The following is a 21,833-nucleotide window of genomic DNA, read 5'->3' on the forward strand; positions in this document are numbered from 1 at the left end:
GGGACCAGGTTTAAATTGATGAATGACAGCTGTGACCATATGGGTACTGGGACTGTCGAGGGATAGAATGGACCAGGGGAACTGGAGACATGTCCTCTAAGCTGTCGTGTTCTCATTGTCCAAGAAGAACAGAAAGTGCAGGATTTTTTCTGTGAAAATTATATTATTTCTTTAAATGCTAGCAACTGTTTTGATATCAATCACCACATGAGGCAAACGGAATATATCAGTGGGCTTCTGTCTGCCATAAATGACAAAAATAGTAACAAGAGCTACGTGGGCATAGCACTCTTCCCCTGGGCTGGCCACTGGCCTGTTACTGTGTGTAACGACCAATTTAGTATTCTCATTGACCCTCGATGTAAGTGCTGCTATCAACATCATTTTCAGATAGGTTTACTGAGTTAAGAGAGGCCAAGTGGCTAGGTAGAGAGAGAGAAATTGGGATGATTGTCTCTTATTTCAACTCTGGATGACTTTTGATTGTTTTATTTCACTTGGAGAGAATGAAGAAAGTCTAGATTTAAGATTCTTTAAGGATGACAGATTGGAATCAAATGTTCCCCCTATAGGTTCTATCCTTGAATATGACCTCTGACCCCTGCTCCCCCTTTCCCCTGGGATCACCTCTGATACAGGTCTGCCCTAACCCTTGTTTTCCTCAGAGGACTGTCCTAGATCTGGCCCATGGAACACAAAGGGCTGGGTACTCACTGTGATACTCCCACATTTGGCACTACGTCCTTTAAGATGGCATGTTTCTAGATGATAACAGTGGTTGGGCATCTCTAAACTAGTTCTCCATGTTACCTGCCTGGCAATGGCAGAGTGCCTGGGGTGGGAGCAGGGGTGGGAGGGCCCTCCAAGAAGGGTATAGCAGTCAGTGCATGTCTCCCAGGATCCATGAGCTGCATTTCATGGATGAGCTGGTCAAGATGGAAGCCCATGATGCTGAGGTGCTATGCCTGGAATACTCCAAGCCTGAGACTGGTGAGCCCATGGCAGGGTGGCAGGGGGAAGGCAGGGGAGTGGCCCCTCTGGCAGAACCACATAGAGGGGTAGTTGATATCTGGTAGGACTCTGAATGACAGCTGGAAGTCCTGTGTTTAATAAGGGCCCCTGTCCTAGGCCCTGGGACCAAGGAGACTAGGACTCCAGAAAGCAAGACACTGGCAGGCAGGATTGGACTTGACTAGCTTACCCTGGTGCCCAGTGCCCCGATCAGTACTCAGGCTGAAGAGATGAATGCCGAATGTATGAATAAGTTCATCCTCTGATAATGAAGATATATTGATAGTTAAACATGCTATTTTGAAAAAGTTTAATGCCTACAGAAAAATTACAAGAATATTATAATGAATACCTACATGTTCTTTACTCAGATTCTCCACGTTTTTTTCTTTTACATTCTGTTGACCCTGTGACTGTATAATGACTTTATCTGCTTCCCCTTTCTCCATTTCTCTCTGTGTTTGTGTGTATATATACACACATGTAATAAAATAATAGCATATACATTCTCTTTTTTTCTTTTATTAAACTATTTGAATAAATTGTAGGTATGATGCCCATTCACCTTTAAATGCTTCTGTGAGCATTTCCTAGGAATGAGGACATCCATTTATATGACCACAGGGCTTATCAAATGTGGGAGTTTCATTTTGATGCTGTATTGTCATCTGTCTTATGGTCCTTATTCACATTTTGCCAGGTGTCCCAATATTGTTGTTTTAGCACCTTTGTTTTTCCAGTCCAGGTTCACATGAGAGAAAAAGGGAGGGAGGGATGGAGGGAGAGAGAGAGAGAAAAGAGAGAGAGGAGAGAGAAACGTTGATATAAGAGAGACACATCGATTGGTTGCCGGGATTGAACCTGCAATCTAGGTGTGTGCCCTTGACTGGGAATTGATCCTGCGACCCTTCGGTGTGTGGGCCAGCACTCTAGCCACTGAGAAACACAGCCAGGGCTAGACCAGTCATTTTGTAGAGTTTCCTTCAATTTGGGTTTGTCTGTTTTCCTCATAATTTGATTTTGATGATACATTCTTGGTAGGAATGTAACTTAGGCAGAGGTATATCCTCATATGTTAATGATTTTCCCATGCTCTTCTTTCCTTCTTCCTTCCCTGGTACCCTCTATCCCACTAAACTTTCTCTGAATCTCTCTCTATTCAGTTTACCTTTACTCAGTTCCCTTCCACCTCTAGTCATATGTTACACCTCAGATGTACCAGGTGACCAGTGCAGGCACTGTCTAAAGGGGCCAGGAGGTCCTAGCTGGCATGGCTCAGTGGTTGAGCGTCGACCTATGAACCAAGAGATCATGGTTCGATTTCCATTCAAGGCACATGCCCGAGTTGCGGGCTCAGTCCACAGGGTGGGGCATGCAGGAGGCAGCTGATCAATGACTCTCTCATCATTGATGTTTCTATTTCTCTCTCTGTCTCCCTTCCTCTCTGAAATCAATAAAAAACTATATTTAAAAATAAATAAATAAAGGGGACAGCAGGGAAGGCCTAATGATAGAAGGAAGTGTGGCAGTGGATAGGTAGTCAATAGGGCCTGGACAAGGCCCATGTAGTCAGAGCTCAGAGAGTGAAGGGGAAGTGTTCTGGGGAAGCTGAGAAGTTAATAGGGCTTCACCTGGCATGCCAAGGAGTGGAGGGAGTGCTGGGCTCTACTAGAATGTCTGCTGTGGCACAAGTGAAGGAGCATCCATGTTTACATGAAGATTAATCCTCCCTGGATTAATGCCTGGATTAATGGGATGTGAAATGCCAGGATTTGGGGGGACCGGGGAAAGATTGCATGGAGCTGAGGGAGTGTTCCCTTTCTGGGTTTGGAGCAAGTTAGCAGCAATTATGGAACCAAAGACCTGGAAAGTTCGGCCATGCTGCTCTCTAGGAGGCCAAGGCATTAGGTATCTCCGGGGAACCCAGGGCCACCCTCTCCACTCACAGGGCTGACCTTGCTTGCCTCGGCCAGTCGGGACCGACTGATCCATGTGCTGAACGTGGAGAAGAACTACAAGCTGGAGCAGACCCTGGATGACCACTCCTCCTCCATCACGGCCATCAAATTTGCAGGTGAGTCCCTTCCCTCCCACTTCCACCACCTCATTTAATGGGTTCCTTTGGCTGCAAGTAACAGCAAAAACTCTCTTCAGCTTAGACCTCAAAAAAGGGAGAAACAAGCTCTAGATTCAGGCACAGCTGGATCCAAAGGTTGAATTTTTAAAAATTAAATTATTAGGACTCTCTTCCTCTGATAGCTATGCCTTTCTCTGGAGGGTAGGATCTTGGTTGTCACTGGGCCACTGGAGAGAGATCTCCCACCTTCCTATCCATTTTGGCAGAAATTGGAACCGACTTCCCTTTTGCTGGTTTGAGGCACCTGCCCTTTACAGAACAGCTATTGGTGCCAGGGCTTTAGAGCTTTCTTTTTGGCCAGGTCGCGCTCGTGTGCCCAGCCACCGCCTACCTCCGCTCCTGATCCTGGAAGACTGGTATGAGATGAGTGCTGGTCCCCAAAGAGAAATCAGGGTGCCAGTCCTCTGAGAGGACAGGATGAGCACTGGTGACATTGACTGGAAAATAAGTAACAGTGACAATTGCTGGAGGCTAATTCTTTGCTGGGGATTATCCTTGTGCCATCCAGTAGAATCCCCTGCCTTAACCCATTTTACAGCCAGAGTCACACAGCTAGTAGGTGTAGGCCTAGGATCTTGCCTATGGCTATCCTTTTCCAAAGCCCATGCTCAATCAGGAAATCAAAGGGATTCTTCCAACACTGAAAAGATTCAGTATAGAGATCCCTGTCCCTCAGGAGTTCCAAGGGGAGGGGAGGCAGGCCCTGTGGGGTGTAAGTGATCAGAACCTAAGAACATGTTCAAAGCTCTATTTAAGAAGTATATATTCATGGGAGAATGCATTCATCTAGTCTAGTTCTTGACTATGAAATATTATTTGCAATATACTTTTGTGACTGAGAATGTATTAATGTCCCTTGGTCCTGTCCACTTCTTGCCCTACCTCTCTCTAGCAAAGGCGATAGGATGCTGAACAAAAACAAGTTAACTATGTTTTATGTGTCTTGATGACGACCTCACTAAAACTTCTCAGACATCTTTCTCAGACACCCTGCTGTTTCCATTGACTAGAAGTAGTTAAAATAAATCAGCAAATCTGGCAGTTTGGCCCCTCGCCTTTTTTAAAAATTAATTTATTGATTGATTTGAGAGAGAGGAGAGGGAGGGAGGGAGGGAAAAAGAGAGGGAGGAAGAGAAAGAGAAATATATAGAGAGAGAGATCTGCTGTCCCACTTACCTATACATTCATTGGTTCATTCCTGTATGTGCCCTGACGAGGATCAAACCCACAACCCCGTTAGATGACTCTCTAACAACTGAGCTACCCAGCCAGGGCACTGACCTCACCTTTAATGAATGAGCTAGATCCAAGAAAGATGATAATTGGGCCAGGAGTTGGTCCTTTAGGACACCTTCTGAAAGGTAGGCCTTCATTAGAGCCCCAGCCAGTCTGAGAGGATCAAGCTCCTAAATCCAGCTCCTAAGTGCCCCAGGCTGGCTCACTTGGTTATGCCCAAAACATTGACGATAGTCAGTATAAACTGGGCACCAGTCAGTCCGAACCTGTCTGAAACTACCCTGCTAAAGAAGGACTCAGTCTTCTAACTCTTTCCTGTGAAGCGTGTCCATACAAGTAGAAGACAGTACATATAGTTTACAGAATATAAAATGTGCCACATGACATTTCGATCAATATCAGTCTGCCTATATGAAGGTGGTTCCATAACATAATGAACTGAAAAATTCCTATAGCCTAGTGACATCGTAGCCATTGTAATATCACAATGCAACACAGATCATAGTACTCACATGTTTGTGGTGATGCTGATGTAAACAAATCTTAGCTGCCCTTCATATAAAAGTATAGCACATACAATTACATGTAGTACATAATAATAATAAACACCTAAGTTACTGGTTTGTGTATTTACTATACTTTAAGTTATTTTAGCATGTACTCTATACTTACAAAACAAAGTTTGCTATAAAACAGTATGCCATGTTACACTGGCAGCAGCCTTATACATCTTGTCTGAGTCTCTTGATCTTATCATTTTCTCTAATGCTTGATTTAATTTTGTGTTGTTTTGTGCAGTAACATGCTGTACAGGCTTATAGTCTAGGAGCAATGGGCTATCCCATACAGTCTAGCCATGTAATAGGCTATATCATCTAAGTGCTCTCTGTGATGTTATCACAATGACAAAGTCACCTGACAGCACATTTCGCAGAATATATCCCTATCATTAAGTGGCACATGACTGTAATACAGTGAACATCCACATCAAGGTTCATAGTCCGTAGGTATGAACTAGAATACATACATCAATTTTTTATAGCCAGCGATTGTTCTGATTGTTCTTGGTCCTAACATTGCTAAATGTTTGGATCTACCATCCCAGGTTAAAAAGCAGAACATTAACAGTAATGTGCAGGCCCTCTCTGGGTCCTTCCCATGTCACACTCCCTCCTACAAATGGCTCACTCCCTTCTGTGAGCCAGTGACTCCTGCTTGAGTAACTTTTTTTTTTAAATATATTTTATTGATTTTTCACAGAGAGGAAGGGAGAGGGATAGAGAGCTAGAAACATCGATGAGAGAGAGACATCGATCAGCTGCCTCCTGCACACACCCCACCGGGGGATGTGCCTGCAACCATTGTACATGCCCTTGACCGGAATCGAATCCGGGACCTTCCAGTCCGCAGACCGATGCTCTATCCACTGAGCCAAACCGGTTTCGGCTTGAGTAACATCTTAACTTGTATGTCAGTCCTGGGCTCTCTCAAATGTCTTGTCATGAAGGAGCAGCATCTGTTGTACCAGGCTTCTAAGTATTTATTTTGTCTTTTCATTTTTACCACAATTCTGTGAGGTATTTGTGCTGTTATTCTTATTCTATAAAGAAAGAATAATAGCCCAGGCAGTATGGCACAGTGGTTGAGTGTCAACCTATGAACCAGGAGGTCATGGTTCAATTCCCAGATGGGTTACATGCCCAGGTTGCAGGCTTGATCCCCAGTAGGAGGCGTGCAGGAGCAGCTGATCAGTGATTCTCTCTCATCATGTTTCTATTTCTCCCTTCTCTGAAATCAATAAAAATAAAAATATATATTTTTTAATAGAGGAAGAACAATAATAAAAGTGCAGCCACTGTTCCAAAGGTTTCACACAATTTCTTAGGGCAGGGGCCATTATAGGCCCATTATACAGATAGGAAGCTGAGGTTTGGAGAGGAAGCAGGGTTCAGAGTACAGCATTTAATCAGAGAATGCCAGGCTTCAGTACTGGTCCTGTCCTGCCTCTCTGTGCACCCTGGGACAAGGACTATGTGACTCAGGCCCTGGGTCCCATTTGTATATGAGTGGCTAGTGAGCAGTCAGGAAGAGGGAAGCCAACGTGGCATGGGGTCTGGCCTGAAGTATGTGGGGGATGTTCTGATAGTTCTTGATGGCATGAGCCTCCCCGTAGTCTACCTGTCTTAGACATGGTGCCCCTTCTGTGTCCCTGGCTTTTGTTTCCCTAGGTGTCCTTGTTCAACAGAGGCCTCCCTTGCAACTGCTCCATCTGTACCCCCTCACACACACCGCTCACATCTTACAGACTCCTATCTGCACCTAGCACCCACCTCACCGCTGGAAAGCCCTCCCTGACTCCTAGCAGAATTCCCTTGCAGTGGAGTTCTGTAGCTAGGATCCTAGCCCCAGTTAGGCCCAGTGGTGACCTAATACACCACCTCCTCCTCTTCCAGGCAACAGAGACATCCAAATGATCAGCTGTGGGGCCGACAAGAGCATCTACTTTCGCAGTGCCCAGCGGGTAGAGTGAGGTGGCCTTCTTGGGGGCTGGGGTTTGGGGGCTTGTCAGAGTTGTCCTTTGAAGGCCCTGCCTGCCCTGCCAGGGCTCCGATGGGCTCCACTTTGTCCGTACCCACCATGTGGCAGAGAAGACCACCTTGTATGACATGGATATTGACATCACCCAGAAGTACGTGGCCGTGGCCTGCCAGGACCGCAATGTGAGGTAAGGAACTGCCCTGGGCTCTTCCTCAGCCTGGCCTTGGCTGCTTGATAAGTGGGGCCTTTATGGGATCTAGTTAAGTCTGTTTTCTCATGAGCTATCTGCTCTCCTTCACCTGCTCATCTGGTCCCTGAGAAGCTGAGTGGGTAGAGGGAGCCAGCAGGTGTTTCTTAGGAGCTGGGTTCACCTAGGCATAGCCTCCAGATTAGCAGAGGGTTCCTTCAGGCTCTCCAGAAGCCTATGTGGGGTGACTGAGAGGTGCTGATATGGCTCATAAACTTATTCTTTCACCTATATTCCCTGAGCACTTGTCTGGGATAGACAGTAGCAGCAGAGAGCAGGGAAGCTCCAGGCCCTGCCTTTACAAAGCTCACAGTCCTGTGGAGGAGAAGTGGACACTTCACCAGGCAGCGACAGCATGGAGTGGTCAGGGCTGGGATAGGGGAAACCACGGGGTTGGGCTCTGGAGAGATCCCTGAACCCACCTGGGATTCAAGCAGGGCCTGATGGAAGGAATGTCTGAATTGAGACTGTGAAGGACCTAGAGGATTGAGCCAAGGAGGGGAGAAGAGTGTGTGCAGAGGGCATAGCATGCACAAAGAGGTTCTCACCTCCTTCATTTGCTCATTCAAATTGAGTGCTAGGCACTCAAGCTTGCTCTCTGGCAGGGAGACAGGCATTAACTCAACAGACACCCTAATAAGTAATTTCCATGACTTTAGCCTTAGATGGAATTTCAGTCCAGGCATTGAATGGGGGATAAGCAGTGGCAGGGGGCTTCCAGAGAAAGGAGGGGGCGGGTGGGCAGGTCCATGTTGGCCATATTCTGCAACCACCTCCCCAGAGTCTACAACACCATGAATGGAAAGCAGAAGAAATGCTACAAGGGCTCCCAGGGTGATGAAGGGTCTCTGCTGAAGGTGAGGAGCCACAGCCCCCAGGGTGAAAACTATAACAGACCTCACACAAAAGGTTCCCCTTTGTATCTGCTATTCTGGTCAAAGGATCACTTGCTGGCCAACTACCCGCTCTGGTCTGGCTGAGAGCCAAGGGATAGCCCACACTGCTTCACCTTTATTTACTGAGCCCTTTCCCAAGTGGAGCCATTTTAAGTGGTTTCCGTTTTGAGGGCAACAGAATGTGGTGGGAAGATTCAGAGGCCTGGGCTGTCTTGCCAGGCTTATCCCCTGCCTGTGTTACCCAGGCCAAGGCAAGGACCTTCTCAGAGCCTCTGAACTGGGTAAGAGTTCAGGCTGATTGTAACCTTGGGCAAGTGTTATCTTTCCAGTCTGGCTCATCATCTGTAAAATACAGATACAGAGAGCTTCTGTCACAGGGTTGTTCTGTGGAGGAAATAATTCACACTGGTATAGTGCTAAGCACAGGGCCTGACTGCCATCAGTACCATTGTTGTGGTTGTTAATTTCTTTACCTGTGAAATGGGAACAGGAGTTCTTACCGAACCAGGGTGTGTGTCGTGAGGGCTATCTGGGATGAGTCCATGTGCCAAGTGTTCAGCACGAGGGTGGTCCTCAATCAGTGGGGGCTGGCGGGGGGCGGGGGGGAAGCAGGCAGCATGAAGCATCACTTGCATCCTCTTGGCAGGTCCACGTGGACCCCTCTGGCACCTTCCTGGCCACAAGCTGCTCTGACAAAAGCATCTCGGTGATAGACTTTTACTCGGGCGAGTGCATTGCCAAGATGTTTGGCCATTCTGGTGGGTGTGCCTCCCTACTTGGGACATCTCCCCACCTGCCCCCACATAGCCTTCTGACTCAGAAGGTCAATGTAGCTTCTCTGCTCTGTTTCTAGAAATTGTCACCGGCATGAAGTTCACCTATGACTGTCGTCACTTGATTACAGTATCTGGAGACAGGTGGGAAAGGCCTCGAGGCTGCCCTGGCTGGCCTCCCTTTAGGAACAGGTGGGACCTACACTGTGGGGAGAGCAGGGGCTCAGAGACCGGAAACACCAGGCTCACAACCTGCCTGTGCAGAGAGCTCTTCTGAGAATTCCAGCTTTCTCTCTCCTTGATCAGCATGCACCTTGGTGTCACACCCAGTCCTGAGTTCAAATCCCATATCTGCTACTTATTTACTTGTGACCTTGAGCAGGTCATTTCCCTCTCTCAGCCTCAGTTTGCTCCTTTGTAAGAGAGCTGATACCATCTACCTTGAAAATTATATGGTGAAAATCAAATGCGATGATCATATATGTCATTCTGATATATTTCCTTATGTAAATGATATATATATATACTAATTTATAGTAAATATAATAAATAATAATGAACTTCTTATCACAATGTTGTTACTCAAGGAAGTCCCTTTTGTCACTCCCTTCAATTTGCTACAATGCTTTCTCACAGCCCCTTCATTGGTCTGGAAGACTTCAGAACAGGCCCTGGTTAGCTGTCCTGGAGCCTGCCCAGGGTGTGGACCTGACATGGTCTGCAGCCCCTGCACTAAGCTGATGGGCTGTGTTTTCTGGGAGGTGCCAGGAAATGCGGTCTTGGCTGTGATGACTCAGGTGGCTTCAGAGTTAGATTGCATCCATAGTCATTGTTCCTCCCCCTCCACATCTCTCTTTGGCCTCTACAGCTGTGTGTTCATCTGGCACCTGGGCCCAGAGATTACCAATTGCATGAAGCAGCACTTGCTGGAAATTGACCATCTGGAGCAGCAGCAGCAGCAGCAGCAGAATACAAAGGATGGGAAATGGAGAAGCCACCCCAGGTCCTGGCAGCCACCTGTACATACCCCATCTGTCCTCCCTCAGAGGAATATGTTCCTGCCCTAGGCCCCACGATGCACGATGCTGAGGACACAGCCACAGCCAAGGCAGCCCTGGGCCCTGCCTTCTGTGCTCTCGCAGTCTAGGGTGGAAGGTGGACTTTGAATACAGAGTTGTGATAACACATATGAGAAGGGTTTTGGAGGGGAAAAGCAAAGTCCCTGGAGAGCCTGAGAGCACTGTGATGGGGAAGCCCCAGGAGGCTCCAGGAGTAGGGAGGAAGGTCAGGAAGGGGTCCAGTGGTGTTGAGATATCTTCTATTCTTTGAAGTTTTTATGCTGAAAGACCACTTTCATTTGGAGTGAATTCATGCTCTAGTTTTTTATTTAGGATTTTGGGTTGGAGGTCTCAGTTTTATTGCGAGATTGTGGGATTTTTTTCCCTCCTGCTCCTGGAGCTGTCCCCATCTCTCTGTCTTGAGGCTTTGTCATTGCCTCCCTGTGGGGACCAGCCCTTGATATGTGCTGCCTGTCCTGCAGTGGTTTGGGAGGTATTGTAGATACAGGCACCTAGGGAGAGAGCAGCTACCTTTGGCTCCTGGTTTTGAGTCTCACACCCTACTCTGGGGCTGGAGCAGGTCCTGGCACCAGTGCCCACCTCGTGTCAAGCATGTTTTAGTCTCCTGTACTCCAAAGGAGCTAAAAATCTCATTGCCACCCCCTCCTTCCCAAAACAGAACCCAGCAGCTCAATACTTAAGCCCCACTCTCTGCTTTGCTTTTCAAAGGTCCCATTGCTGTGGGTGGCCCTTGGAGCGTTTGTCTTATTTTTTGAACCCAGATTTTCTCATATCTCATTTATTATGGTGATATGTTTCTAGCAGAGAAGTGAGACCTCCCAGCACCATCTTGAAGTTAGTAATATGTTCATTTGGAACCTAGCACAGGGCCCTGGCCCTAGGCAGGTCCCTCTAGCACCCTACTTACCTATTTCTCTCCTTGACTTCCTCACTCCTGGTTCCAGGCAGGAGACATATGCGTCCATGCCCAACGAGATTTGCTCTCTAAGATCTGGAGAGCAGACGGAGGATGAGCTGGAGGGAGAGTGTGAACCTGAAGAATTACTGAAGACACCATCCAAAGAGAGCTTGGATCCAGGTTGGGAAAGGGGCCCATCCAAAGGAGCCCTCTTTTGACCTCTGTCAGTGTAGGGGTCATTGCTAGGTTTCACCCACAGCTTTGCTTTCCTGCCTGGCACATATTAAAGTTCAATAATCATATTTCAGTCGGGACTCTCTCAGTGTAATAGCACCAGACTCTCATTGGCTTAAGCTGGAAAAAGAATTTATTGGTTCATGTACCTGAAAATGTAAGAGGATTGGCTTCGGCATAGCTGGATCCAAGTAGTCAGGTGATGTTAAAGGAATGTATTTTTCTCTGTCTCTTGAATCTGCTTTTCTCCATATTGGCTTTGCCATCAGGTAGACTCTTCCTTTCCTGGGAGGAGTGTAAAGATGATGTCCCAGAAGAAGCAGTGCACGTTAACCAGAAAACAGAACAGATTTTGTAGTTCAGGCAAAAGGGAGAGCAGTAGCTTAAAGTCTTTACAAAAGGCCAGGCCCTCTAAATTTCTGCTCCTCTGCATATTGCCTTGACGTAGGCCTCATGGTTGTAAGAAGGTTGCTTAAGTTCCAGGCATCAGAAGCATGTTTGAATAGGACATTTCCTCCCAGAATCTTTTAGAAAGGAACCTTTTCCCAGAAGCCCTGGCAGACTTCTCTTAGGTCCCTCTGGCATGATTGCTCCAGCTATGAGAGAGGCTGGGAACAGTGATTAGCACTAGATGCTTTTAATGTGAGTGCTGGGCTCCAGCAACAAGGGACCAACAGGCACAGGCCAACTGATGGCTGATTGGCAGGCAATAGCATCATGAGAATTCAGCTTTGGGGGGAAATCAGGATAAGTTAATTTTCTTCATCACCCACCCTCACTCCCGATCCAGTGTCCTCTCCAGGTATGACTCCTTATAGGCCTTTTCATGAACATTAATATACTTATCCATAGGAAACACATATTTATGTCCACAAATTGTATTATACTACAGTATTGTTCTGTATCTTTTTCCTCTCAAAAGTATCTTATCTACCTGTATGTTAGTGGATACAAAGCAGAGACTTCCCTCTTTTAACCAGCACCATAGTAGGGTATTTTACGTTACTCCCTCTGGATAGGCATTTAGGTTTTTTCTAACTTTATACTGTTGTGAAGGCATGTGTGAGAGTGTTTCCCCAGGACAAAGGCTGAGGACTGGCAATGCTAGGCCTGGAGTCAGTATATTTTTTCTCTTAAAAGAGAACAGGGCCCTCCAAATCCACTTACTGCCTCACCCATGTTCCCTCTTCCTTCCCCCATGTTTTTGCCAGCATTTGATAGTATGAAGCATTTTAATTTTGGTCAAATCTTATTGTTAAAACATTATATCCCATTGTGTAAATGTGCATTTCCCTGATAGTGAGGTTGAGCATCTTTTGATATGTCTGTGGGTTCTATATTGTCTGCTTGGAGAATTGCCTGTTTATGTATGTTGCCCATTTGGTTGTTGGGTTATTTATTCTCTTTTCATGGATTCTATGTGTCTCTTCAGATCCTCAGTGCCTGCTGACCAATGGCAAGCTGCCACTCTGGGCAAAGCGGCTGGTAAGTCTGCTTGGAGACAGTGATACCTGGGAACTGGCCAAGTAGGGGTACCCTCCTCCATGTTCTTGTTTATTTTTCCTCTCCATATCTCTCTCCCCTGGAGAATCCCATCACCCTTCTAGTCTCAGCTTAGATAGCCCTTCATTCATGCAACATGTATTTACTGAGCACCTTACCCTCTGCTAGGCATTGTAATGGCCATCAGACACAGCAATAAACAAGGCAGACAAATCTCTGCCTTCACAAGTTCATTTTCTTACATAGGAGATGGACAATATCCACAGTAAACTATTTTTGGAGCCGGTAAGTGCTATGAAGGGAAAAAGTTGGAGAAAGAAAATATTAGGATTGAATGGATGATTGTTATCTTGGAGGAGGAGCAGGCTAGGAGCTGGTGGTATAGAAGCTGGGAGCAGAATCCTAAACCCTAGGTTGGAGGGTTTATTTTAGGAACAATATCAGGGCCTCAGATCAAAGCCTTGCAGGGAAATACCTCCTGCAACCCCCTTCCCTGCAAACCAGGTCAGGGCATCTGGCCATGCTCTCTCAGGCCCCCAAGCTTCCCCTTATTAGTGTATATTAGAGGCCCAGCGCATGAAATTCGTGCGTGGGTATGGTCCCTAGGCCTGGCCTGTGATCAGGGCCATCTTCCCTGGCTGCCCGCAGCCGGCCCTGCCCCCCTGCCACCACCCACCCCCCGATCCCATTTGCCATCAGGTGATCAGAGCCTGCTGGCCAGGGGAAGGGACCAAGAGGTCGGCCATTCCTGCTCACTTGCCGGCCCCGCCCCCACCACGGGTCTCCCTCTGTGTGTGGGGTGACCGGCAGCCTGGCGCCTCCCGTGTCTCCCACCAACCACCCCTAGTTCCCTGTTCGCCATTTGGCAATCAGAGCCTGCCAGACGGGGAAAGGGACCAAGATGTGGTCAGTGCACCTCATAGTGACTGGTCAAGTGGTCGTTCTGGTCGTTCTGCCATTAGGGTCAATTTGCATATTACCCTTTTATTATATAGGATGGAGGCCCGGTGCATGGGTGGGAGCCGGCCAGCCTGCCCTGGTGGGCATAGAGTGGGGATCCCCACTGGGGGGCGGGGCTCGCTGGGGCGAGGGGCCGCAGTTGTTCTGGTCTCCGGTTTTGGTCGCTGGGCTTTTATTATATAGGACTACAATTGGAATTACATGCAACAAATAATCACTGTACATTTGCTTTGTGCAAGCTTTGTTCTAAGTCTTTTACATGTGTTACCTCATTTAATTCTCATTGAGATAGGGGCTTTTCATATCCCATTTCACAATAGGGAAATTGAGCCCCAAAGAGGTTAAGTAACTTGTCCAAGGTCACACAGCTAGGAATAGAGGACATGGAATTGACGCTAGGTGGCCTGAGTTCTCAAACACCCACCCTCCACTGTCTCAAGCAACAGTCTTGGTAGCAGGCATCAGTTGGCTGGACCAGGGTAGGAGGGGAAGTAGCTGTATCTTGGATGTGTTTGAATGACAAAGCTGACAGATTTTGCTGAAGAAATACAATGTGGAGCATGAGGGACAGAATAAGAGAGAGGAATGAAGGAAGACCTTCATTGTTTGGGGCCTGAGCAACTGGAAAGAATAGCTGAGATGGGGAAGGCTTTAGGAAAGCAGGTTTTGGGGGGAAGATCAGTTTTCAATGTGTTTGCTTTGAAATATCCACTTAACATCCATTGGAGCTGTAGGGCAGTTGCATGGATACTTCTGAGGTTTAAGAGCAAGGTTCAGGCTGGAGATAGGTGTCTGGAAGTTATTTCTGAGTAGTGTTTAAAACCAAGAGAGTCAATGAGGTTTGTGCAGTCCCTGGCCCTTATTGGAGTTCGTGATCATTTGACTGGCTGCCTGACCATCTCATCATCCTCAGCTTGGAGATGATGATTTGGTGGATGGCTCAGCCTTCTACACCAAGCACAGCTACCAGCCACATGGCCGCTGGGCAGAGCGGGCTGACCAGGAGCCCCTCAAGACCATCCTGGATGTCCGTGACTTGGATTGCTGCTTTACCCCCTTGAAGTCCGACAGTCTGGAGGACTCCATTCTGGATATAGTGAAGCCACAGCGCCTGGCAGACCTGCTGAGTGAGGTAAGGACTGCCCAGCTCCACAACTGTCTGCTCAGGACTTGGGGCCTCAGTGCTCTCATTTTGAAAACAGGCCTAACTGTACCACTTCAGGGGCGTGAGAGGATTGCCTGAGATGGTAGAGGGCAGAAGGGTGAGCCCAGGCCTGGTGCACAGTGAGACTTCTTAGGGCAGACCTGGAACCTAGGAGGTGGGTCTCTCTGATGATTGAGAGTTTGGGCCCAAGAGCAGGCCTGTGCCTGAGTAGGGGGGCATTTGAACAGGTGGAGCTTGGCTCTACCTCTTCCCTGCTGTGTGAATTAGAGCAGGGCTTGCCTCTCTGGGCTTCAGTTTTCAAAAATATAGATATTTTTTTTAAAAAAAGATGACTAAGAATATTTCTTAAAATGGTTATTGAAAAATAGCCCTCAGAGGCCTGGCTGGGGTGGTTGGCTCAATTGGTTGAGCATCATCCTGTGCTTGAAACGTTGCCTGTTCAATTCCTGGTCAGGACACACACCTGGATTGTGGGTTTGATCCCCAGTCGCAGAGCATACAGAAGGCATCCGATTGATGTTACTCTCTCACATCAATGTTTCTCTCTATATCTATCTACCTATCTTTCTCTCTTTCTCTCCCTCTTCCTTCCTCTTTCTAAGCATGTCCTCGGGTGAGAATTAAAAAAAAAAAAAAAATAGCCCTCAGAGGACTTTTATAGGAATCCAGTGCTAAGAACAGAGCCTGGGTCCCCTTAGAGGTGCTGAAGCAATTTTAGCTCTTATTTTATTATTTTCCAAATAAAATTCTTCTTTATCCTATTATATGTTTTTTTTTATTGTGGCATAATATATACAGGCAGTTATGCACAAATCTTAGGTAAATAGCTTGATGAATTATTACCTGTGTATATACCTATGTATATGCACCACCAAGGTAAATATAGAGCATTTCTACCTCCAGGAAGACCTCTGTGCCCCTCCCAGTCAGTACTTCCACCCAGGGTAACCAGCAGTCTGACCTCTCTCACCATGGACTGGTTTGTCTGTTTTTTGTTTGTTTTGGTTTTTTTACATATATTTTTATTGATTCAGAGAGGAAGGGAGAGGGAGAGAGAGATAAAAACATCAATGATGAAAGAGAATTTTAGGTCGGCTGCCTCCTCCATGCCCCCTACTGGGGGTCGAGCCTGCAACCCAGGCATGTGCCCTTGACCGGAATTGAACACAGGACCCTTCAGTCCTCAGGCTCTATCCACTGAGCCAAACAAGCTAGGGCTGGTTTGCCTGTTTTTGAACTTCATATAAATAAACACTTAGTCAGAGCCAGAGCCATATTTATTCCTTATTTGTAAAGGGGCTTATGATAATGCAGTTGGATACATAGTGAGCTCATGGTGAACAAAAGGCTTGATCCAGGCCCTGGTGCACAGTGAGCATCCAACAGTGGGGACTGCCATTACCCCCAACTTCTTTACTGTAACACTTAGAAACTTGGAAGGGCTCTGGTTGCCACAGCTGCCTCAGATGGCGGTGCCTCTTCACCCCACAGTCAGAGAGTCCCCAGGAAGATGGCTGTAGGAATCCTTCCTTCCTGCCTCCACAGAAGGAGTGCTCTGAAGCCAGAGATGTCATCAGCTCCCTGGAGGTAGAGGTGACCGTCCCAGGGACAGACAGGTGGGTGTCTTTCACACACAAGGGGAGCCTTAGCTGGAGAGAGGAAGCCTCAGCTGATCGGCACATCCTGGAAGAACTGCTCTTGCAGTAGGCTGTGGGAGTGGGGAGGAAGGGGTGTGGCCCAGATGGAGTAGAAGCCCAGCCCTGCAGCATGTTTCCACGGTTCTAGGTGGAGGTGCAAGGCACTCCGGGGGGAAGGGAGCCTTTGGAGGAGAGAGGAGAGCAAGGTACAGATGTTTCGGGGTTCTGGGTAGGGACCAGTTGTTTACTAAATAGTATGCTATCATTCCCTCGCTCCACCCCTATTGGCTGTGCAGCAAGTACGGCTCAGAAGAAGTGGAGAGTGAGCCTGGAGACCAGCAAGGTGACTCCTATCTCAGGGTCTCCTCCATGGGCTCGAAGGATCAGAGCAAACTTGAGGGTGAGTTGGGACCTGGCAAGGACCCTGCTGTAGTCTGTTCATCCCACTAGGCCTCTTTCTGGGCACTGATGATGACCTTAGCCCAGTCTTCCTGAAATTCAAGAGTCTATCGTAGAAGACAGACATGGTCCTTGATGTTACCAGAGGATTCTGGAGCCAAACTGCCTACTGACGGCAGCCCAGCTCTGCCACCTCCTCCAAGTGTAACCTTGTTGGTCCATAAAAATAGGGGGCGAGTATTATCATCCCCATTCTCCAGATGGAGAAACTAAAATCTAGAGAAACTGAACCACTTACCTGACTCACCCAAAAAGGGCCTGGCTTTGGGCTCCTGACTCTCCCATTTCCCCTCCCTGCTTCTTTAGATTCAGGGGATTCAGAAGCCTCCTTGGAGTGTACCTTCACCACCATCCATTCCTCCCCTCTACAGCTGGACTCAGACCCTCGGTTTGACGTGACAGTGACCCCTCTACCAGGTAAATGGGCCAGACATGAGGAAGGGCAGTGCATGGATCTTGCTTAGGGGGTGGTCATGATACATAAACTCTGGCCCCACATCAGCCCTACACTTGGTGCCCACTGAGCCTCACCTAGAAGACAGAGCCATCAGTCTTTCCTTCTCAGCTTGGTGGCATGAGGGTATGTGCTGGGCAAGTCCAGCTTTCTCCATTGTTAAGTGTCTGTCAGGGTGTCTGCCATGACTAAGTGTTGAAGGTTCTCTCCCGCTTGCTCCATGTGCCTCTCACAGAATGCCCAGGAACTGCAGAAGAGTTGTCTCGGCCTGAGCTGACAGGCATATCCAATGGCTCCCTGCCCCAGACCCCTGAGCAAGAGAGGTTTCTCCGCCACCACTTTGAGACGCTTACTGACACCCACCCTGAGGGTAGGGCCCTGCTCCTCTTAGCCCTGCCTAGGCACTGTGTGGGCATCTCTGGGTGAGGGCTTTCCCTAGCAGGGGAAGATGAGAATAGTGGGAGGGCACATGTTTTATCTTAAGCACTGAGCTGCACAGTTTCTTCTTCCTGCTCCAGTTGCTCTGTGTGGTCTATTGACGGGGGTTTTGGAGGATTTGCCTGGTGCTTTGTGGGTCTGCCTGGACCTAGGACGAGTTGGCTATAGGGGTTCTGAGGTCTCCCTTGGCATCTTCCCCTAGAGCTCTTTCACAGATCCCTAAGAGATGTGACGGCCTCTTCGGATGAGGACTTTTTTAATCCCCGGCTGAGCATCTCAGCCCAGTTCCTCTCACGTCTCCAGAAGACACCCAGGTAAGAGCTGGTGAACTGCTGAACGTTCCAGCTTTCTGTATTCCTCAGGATGGGGCTATGTCCTCGGGAGCATCCCAGGCAGGCACAACTGCCTGGTTTCCTCCCCACAGGCTCAGCCACACCTTCCCTTCCCCGCTGCCCCTGCACCTTGTGAAGTCCCCGGAGGTCAAACTCATAGACCTCCAGGGGAACCAGGCCAGAGCAGAACCAGGTACTGGCTACACCTTCTCAGGGAGGACCAACGTGAGTACTTGGGCCACCTCCTCAGGACATAGGGCTGGGAGCCGGGAAGCCTTGTCCTCACCTCATGGCTATGCTTGCAGGTCCTCTCTGGGAGGAAAGCTAAGGAGTCCCTTGACAACCTGGAGGCCTGGTGCCCACTGAGTGAGTGTCACCATTCCTAGTAGACGTCCCTGGGATTCTCAGCAAATGGCCCTGGATGCCTAGCTGAACCATGGGTGGGATGGGGAGAGTCCACTCAGACCCTGCAGCTTCCTGGGGTGGGGCCCTGTCTATCAGTTTTTTGGCTTGGATATAAGAGTGAACTGGCTGCTTCCTTTACAGCCCCCTGCCTCACAGGCCCAGCTTCCTGTGTCCCCTCCTCCTCAGCGCTGCCCACAGACAGGAAGCCTCTGGCACCCACAACCCTACCCACTCCAGGCCTCCACACCCCCTCTACCTGTTCCTATATAGAGGCTACTGCCAGTTCCTGTGTCAAGATGTCACCCAGCATTTCCCTTGAGGACAGTGAGGACCCTGTCTTGGTTGACAAAGAGGGCGGGAGACCCCTCTGCAGGCCCTCATCCCTGGGGAAGCTGGCCTCCCTGGACCAGGAGCTTCAGGCCATCACCACCACGGCAGCAACCAGTTCTGACAGTGAGGGACAAGAGCCTGTCCTGCCCTCCCAGGGCAGCCATGAAGCCCGGGCCAGCTTCAAGCAGACCTTGCCAAGTGTCTGTGACAGACTCTTACTGCCCTCACCCCCACTGGAGCCGCCCACTACTTGTGTCTGGTCCCAGGAACCTGTGGCCACCCAGTCCGATGTCACAGTCACAACAGCTGGCTTCCCAGCTTCCAGACCCGTAGATATGTGCTCCTTGAGGCTCCACAACTCCACCTTTATCCCAAGGCTTCTGGCCCCTGAACCCCTCAACACCCCTGCCCACCCCAACAGCCCCCCACTTCCAGAGGCCATGCCTGGCAGCATCACCTCCCTCCTGGAGCTCACCCCTGGTGAGTATCACCCTTGGGATAAGGGGTTGTCTCCCAAGCTCATCTCATTTAACAGCTCCAAAGGTAGGCACTTGACCTGGTCACAGGGGCTATGCCATTCATTTATTCTTTACTGAACTATTTAGTGAGCACTTTGTATGTGTTGGGCTTTTTGTTCTAGGCCCTGAGGACATGGATGGGATGAGGTGGTAAACAAGACTACAAAGAATTGACACCTTAATTGGGGAAGATGCCCAAATTAAATCTATGAGGAAAGTGTTAAGTGTATCACAAAGTGATGTGCTAAGGAGGGAAATAAAGAAAAAGGGTTTAGGGAGTGAGAAGTGGGGGCAGTTGTTACAGTTTTAAAAACATATATATTTTTTAATTGATTTCAAAGAGAGAGGGGGGGAGAGAGAGAAACATCAATGATGAGAGAGAATCATTGACCAGCTGATTCCTGCACGCCCCCCATTGGGATCTAGCTCGCAACCCAGGCATGTGCCCTGACCGGGACTCCTGGTTCATAGGTCGACTCTCTACCACTGAGCCACATCTGCCAGGCTGTTGTTATAGTTTTAAACAGAATGATGAAAAAAGGCTTCAGAGAGAAGGTGGCATTTGAGACCTGCAGGAGGGGAGGGAAGGGAGCCTTGGGGACTGAGGGAAGTACATATTGCAGGCAGCGGGCCAATAATAGGGATCAGTCCAGTCACCATGGCCTCTCTTAGAACAGCTGTAAGTTAGAGGTGTCTTTTTCATTCCCTCCTTCTATCCCCAGATGCACTCCGTGTACTCAGGGACAGCCCTGGACACTGGGGGGAGCCTGGAGTGCCAGCCAGAGCCCTGTCCCCAGCTTCCCTTGAGGTGAGCAGTGTGGGGAACGTTGTGCACAAACTACAGACTGCCTTCCAAGAAGCCCTGGACCTTTATCGCCTGGTGAGCCAAGCCCAGAGTCGGGAAAGGGCTGAGGGGATGCCTGGGACCACCTGGCCTGGGTGGTTCCTAACAAGGTTGACACCCTTTGCAGATGGTCTCCAGTGACCAGTTGAGTACCCAGCAGCGGCAGGCACGGACTGAGCTGGCCTCCACCTTCCTTTGGATCCACAGCCAGTTAGCGACCAACGACTGGCTGGTTGGGAGTGATGTGGCCCCGGCCCAGGCCCTTCCCAGCCCAGATCCTCCCTCCCCACCTACATTGTGCCCCCTGGCCAGCCCAGATTTGCGTGCCCTGCTGGAACACTACTCGGAGCTGCTGGTGCAGGCTGTGCGGAGGAAGGCACAGGGCGACTGAGGGTCAGCAGCCCTGCTACTTTCTGATGAAATAGGTATTTTTAAGCAAATAAACGGACAATTTGGAAGAATGGTTGCTGGTGCCTGTCTTGGCACATCCACAAAAGCCCCTTCAGATGGATGCAGGGAGGGAGGGCGGAGGGCAGTGCTCTGGTGGACCATCCCAAAGAACTCTCATAAGCCCTGATACTAGGCCCTGTTCTCGGAATCTGTCATTGGGACACAGGACACCATTCCAAGAAGTTCTGGAACTGCAGTGATGATCCCAGCACCTGGTTTTCGTATTGCTTCTCCCCAGCCCACTGAGCTGCTGAGGGATCATATGTGGTCCTTGCCCACTGAGACCTACCTGTACCCCAGAGAGGGGCCAGTCCTTCTTTCCTACCCCCTACTGATGCCCAAGAACCCACTGCAGCTGCTGCGATCACCATGTGTCAGACCCTGACTACCAGTGCACATATTACCATGCCATTGGCCCCTGGGTCAGGCCTATGCTGGATCCTCTGAGAACCAGGTTTTTGTTCCCATCTGCAGCAGGGGAAAATGAGGAAAGATGAACAGGTTTATCCATTGGACAATCCGGGCAGCATTCCCAGGCCACCCAGCAGCTGGGACAGTAATTATTTCCCCAGCAGGAGGACGGTACCCAACTATAACATCCCATGAGCTCCCAGTACCAACTTCCCTAGGCAGCAGGCATCTAGCCATGTGCATATCTGCTGAGAGGGCCACTCTTGCCACAAAAGCCCCCACTGTCCCAAATGTATAAGAAGGAAGCCAGCAGGGGTGGGGCCCTCTCCTGAAGCACAATCCTACCGTGCAGACTGCTATGGCCTGAACTCTCACTTGCCTGAGTTCCTCCCTGTTCTGTTTGATGGTCATGACTTAGGAGAAACAGGCTGAGAGAGATCCAGTGTCTTGCCCAGCGTCCTATAGAACTGAAACTCTAATTTGGGCTTGCCTGGTGGCAGAGCCAGACCCTTCAACAGGAGGACATGGCCTACTGCTGCCGCCATAAATATTGATATACATCAGAACCAACCAGGCAGTTAAAAAAAAAAAAAAATCCTGCTGGCTGGTGCCCAGGTGCCTGTCATTGTTCTACATGTTAGGGGTAGAGTGTGAAACAGGAGAGAAACAAAACATCTGTCCTCGTGGTATTCACCTTCTAGAGAGCAAAACACAAGACTTAAAACAATACCGTGTAACTAGATAAGCTGGGGGCATTCACTATGCTGGCTGAAGTGTCAGGGAAGGCCTTTCTGAGGTGACATGTGAACTGAGGCTTGATAGAGGGCACAGGCCATGTGGACATCTCAGGAAACTATCCAGGCAGAAGAGCCAGTGCA

General features: G+C 49.0%; 1 protein-coding gene across 6 annotated transcripts in view; it reads left to right on the forward strand.

The window, feature by feature from the left end:
- The window catches only part of WDR62 (WD repeat domain 62), a 40,937-nt gene extending 20,140 nt beyond the window's left edge, over positions 1 to 20,797 (forward strand). For 3 of the 6 annotated variants that reach the window (XM_079799586.1, XM_079799585.1, XM_079799584.1), the window contains 21 exons: positions 899 to 990; positions 2,960 to 3,085; positions 6,838 to 6,905; positions 6,988 to 7,109; positions 7,951 to 8,026; positions 8,712 to 8,823; positions 8,919 to 8,982; positions 9,707 to 9,841; positions 10,862 to 10,995; positions 12,482 to 12,534; positions 14,426 to 14,644; positions 16,169 to 16,293; positions 16,611 to 16,714; positions 17,080 to 17,190; positions 17,463 to 17,597; positions 17,868 to 17,979; positions 18,090 to 18,222; positions 18,303 to 18,363; positions 18,544 to 19,212; positions 19,973 to 20,130; positions 20,222 to 20,797. In XM_079799586.1, coding sequence (XP_079655712.1) covers positions 899 to 990; positions 2,960 to 3,085; positions 6,838 to 6,905; positions 6,988 to 7,109; positions 7,951 to 8,026; positions 8,712 to 8,823; positions 8,919 to 8,982; positions 9,707 to 9,841; positions 10,862 to 10,995; positions 12,482 to 12,534; positions 14,426 to 14,644; positions 16,169 to 16,293; positions 16,611 to 16,714; positions 17,080 to 17,190; positions 17,463 to 17,597; positions 17,868 to 17,979; positions 18,090 to 18,222; positions 18,303 to 18,363; positions 18,544 to 19,212; positions 19,973 to 20,130; positions 20,222 to 20,485 — 3,073 coding nt within the window. In that variant the 3' untranslated portion in view covers positions 20,486 to 20,797. The remainder of the gene's footprint in view (positions 1 to 898; positions 991 to 2,959; positions 3,086 to 6,837; positions 6,906 to 6,987; positions 7,110 to 7,950; positions 8,027 to 8,711; positions 8,824 to 8,918; positions 8,983 to 9,706; positions 9,842 to 10,861; positions 10,996 to 12,481; positions 12,535 to 14,425; positions 14,645 to 16,168; positions 16,294 to 16,610; positions 16,715 to 17,079; positions 17,191 to 17,462; positions 17,598 to 17,867; positions 17,980 to 18,089; positions 18,223 to 18,302; positions 18,364 to 18,543; positions 19,213 to 19,972; positions 20,131 to 20,221) is intronic. The other 3 variants (XM_079799583.1, XM_079799582.1, XM_079799581.1) reach the window with 3 other exon arrangements.
- The last annotated feature ends 1,036 nt before the right edge of the window (positions 20,798 to 21,833 follow it).

Source organism: Cnephaeus nilssonii (assembly GCF_951640355.1).
Source record: "Cnephaeus nilssonii genome assembly, chromosome: 20".
NCBI classification, from domain to species: domain Eukaryota; kingdom Metazoa; phylum Chordata; class Mammalia; order Chiroptera; family Vespertilionidae; genus Cnephaeus; species Cnephaeus nilssonii.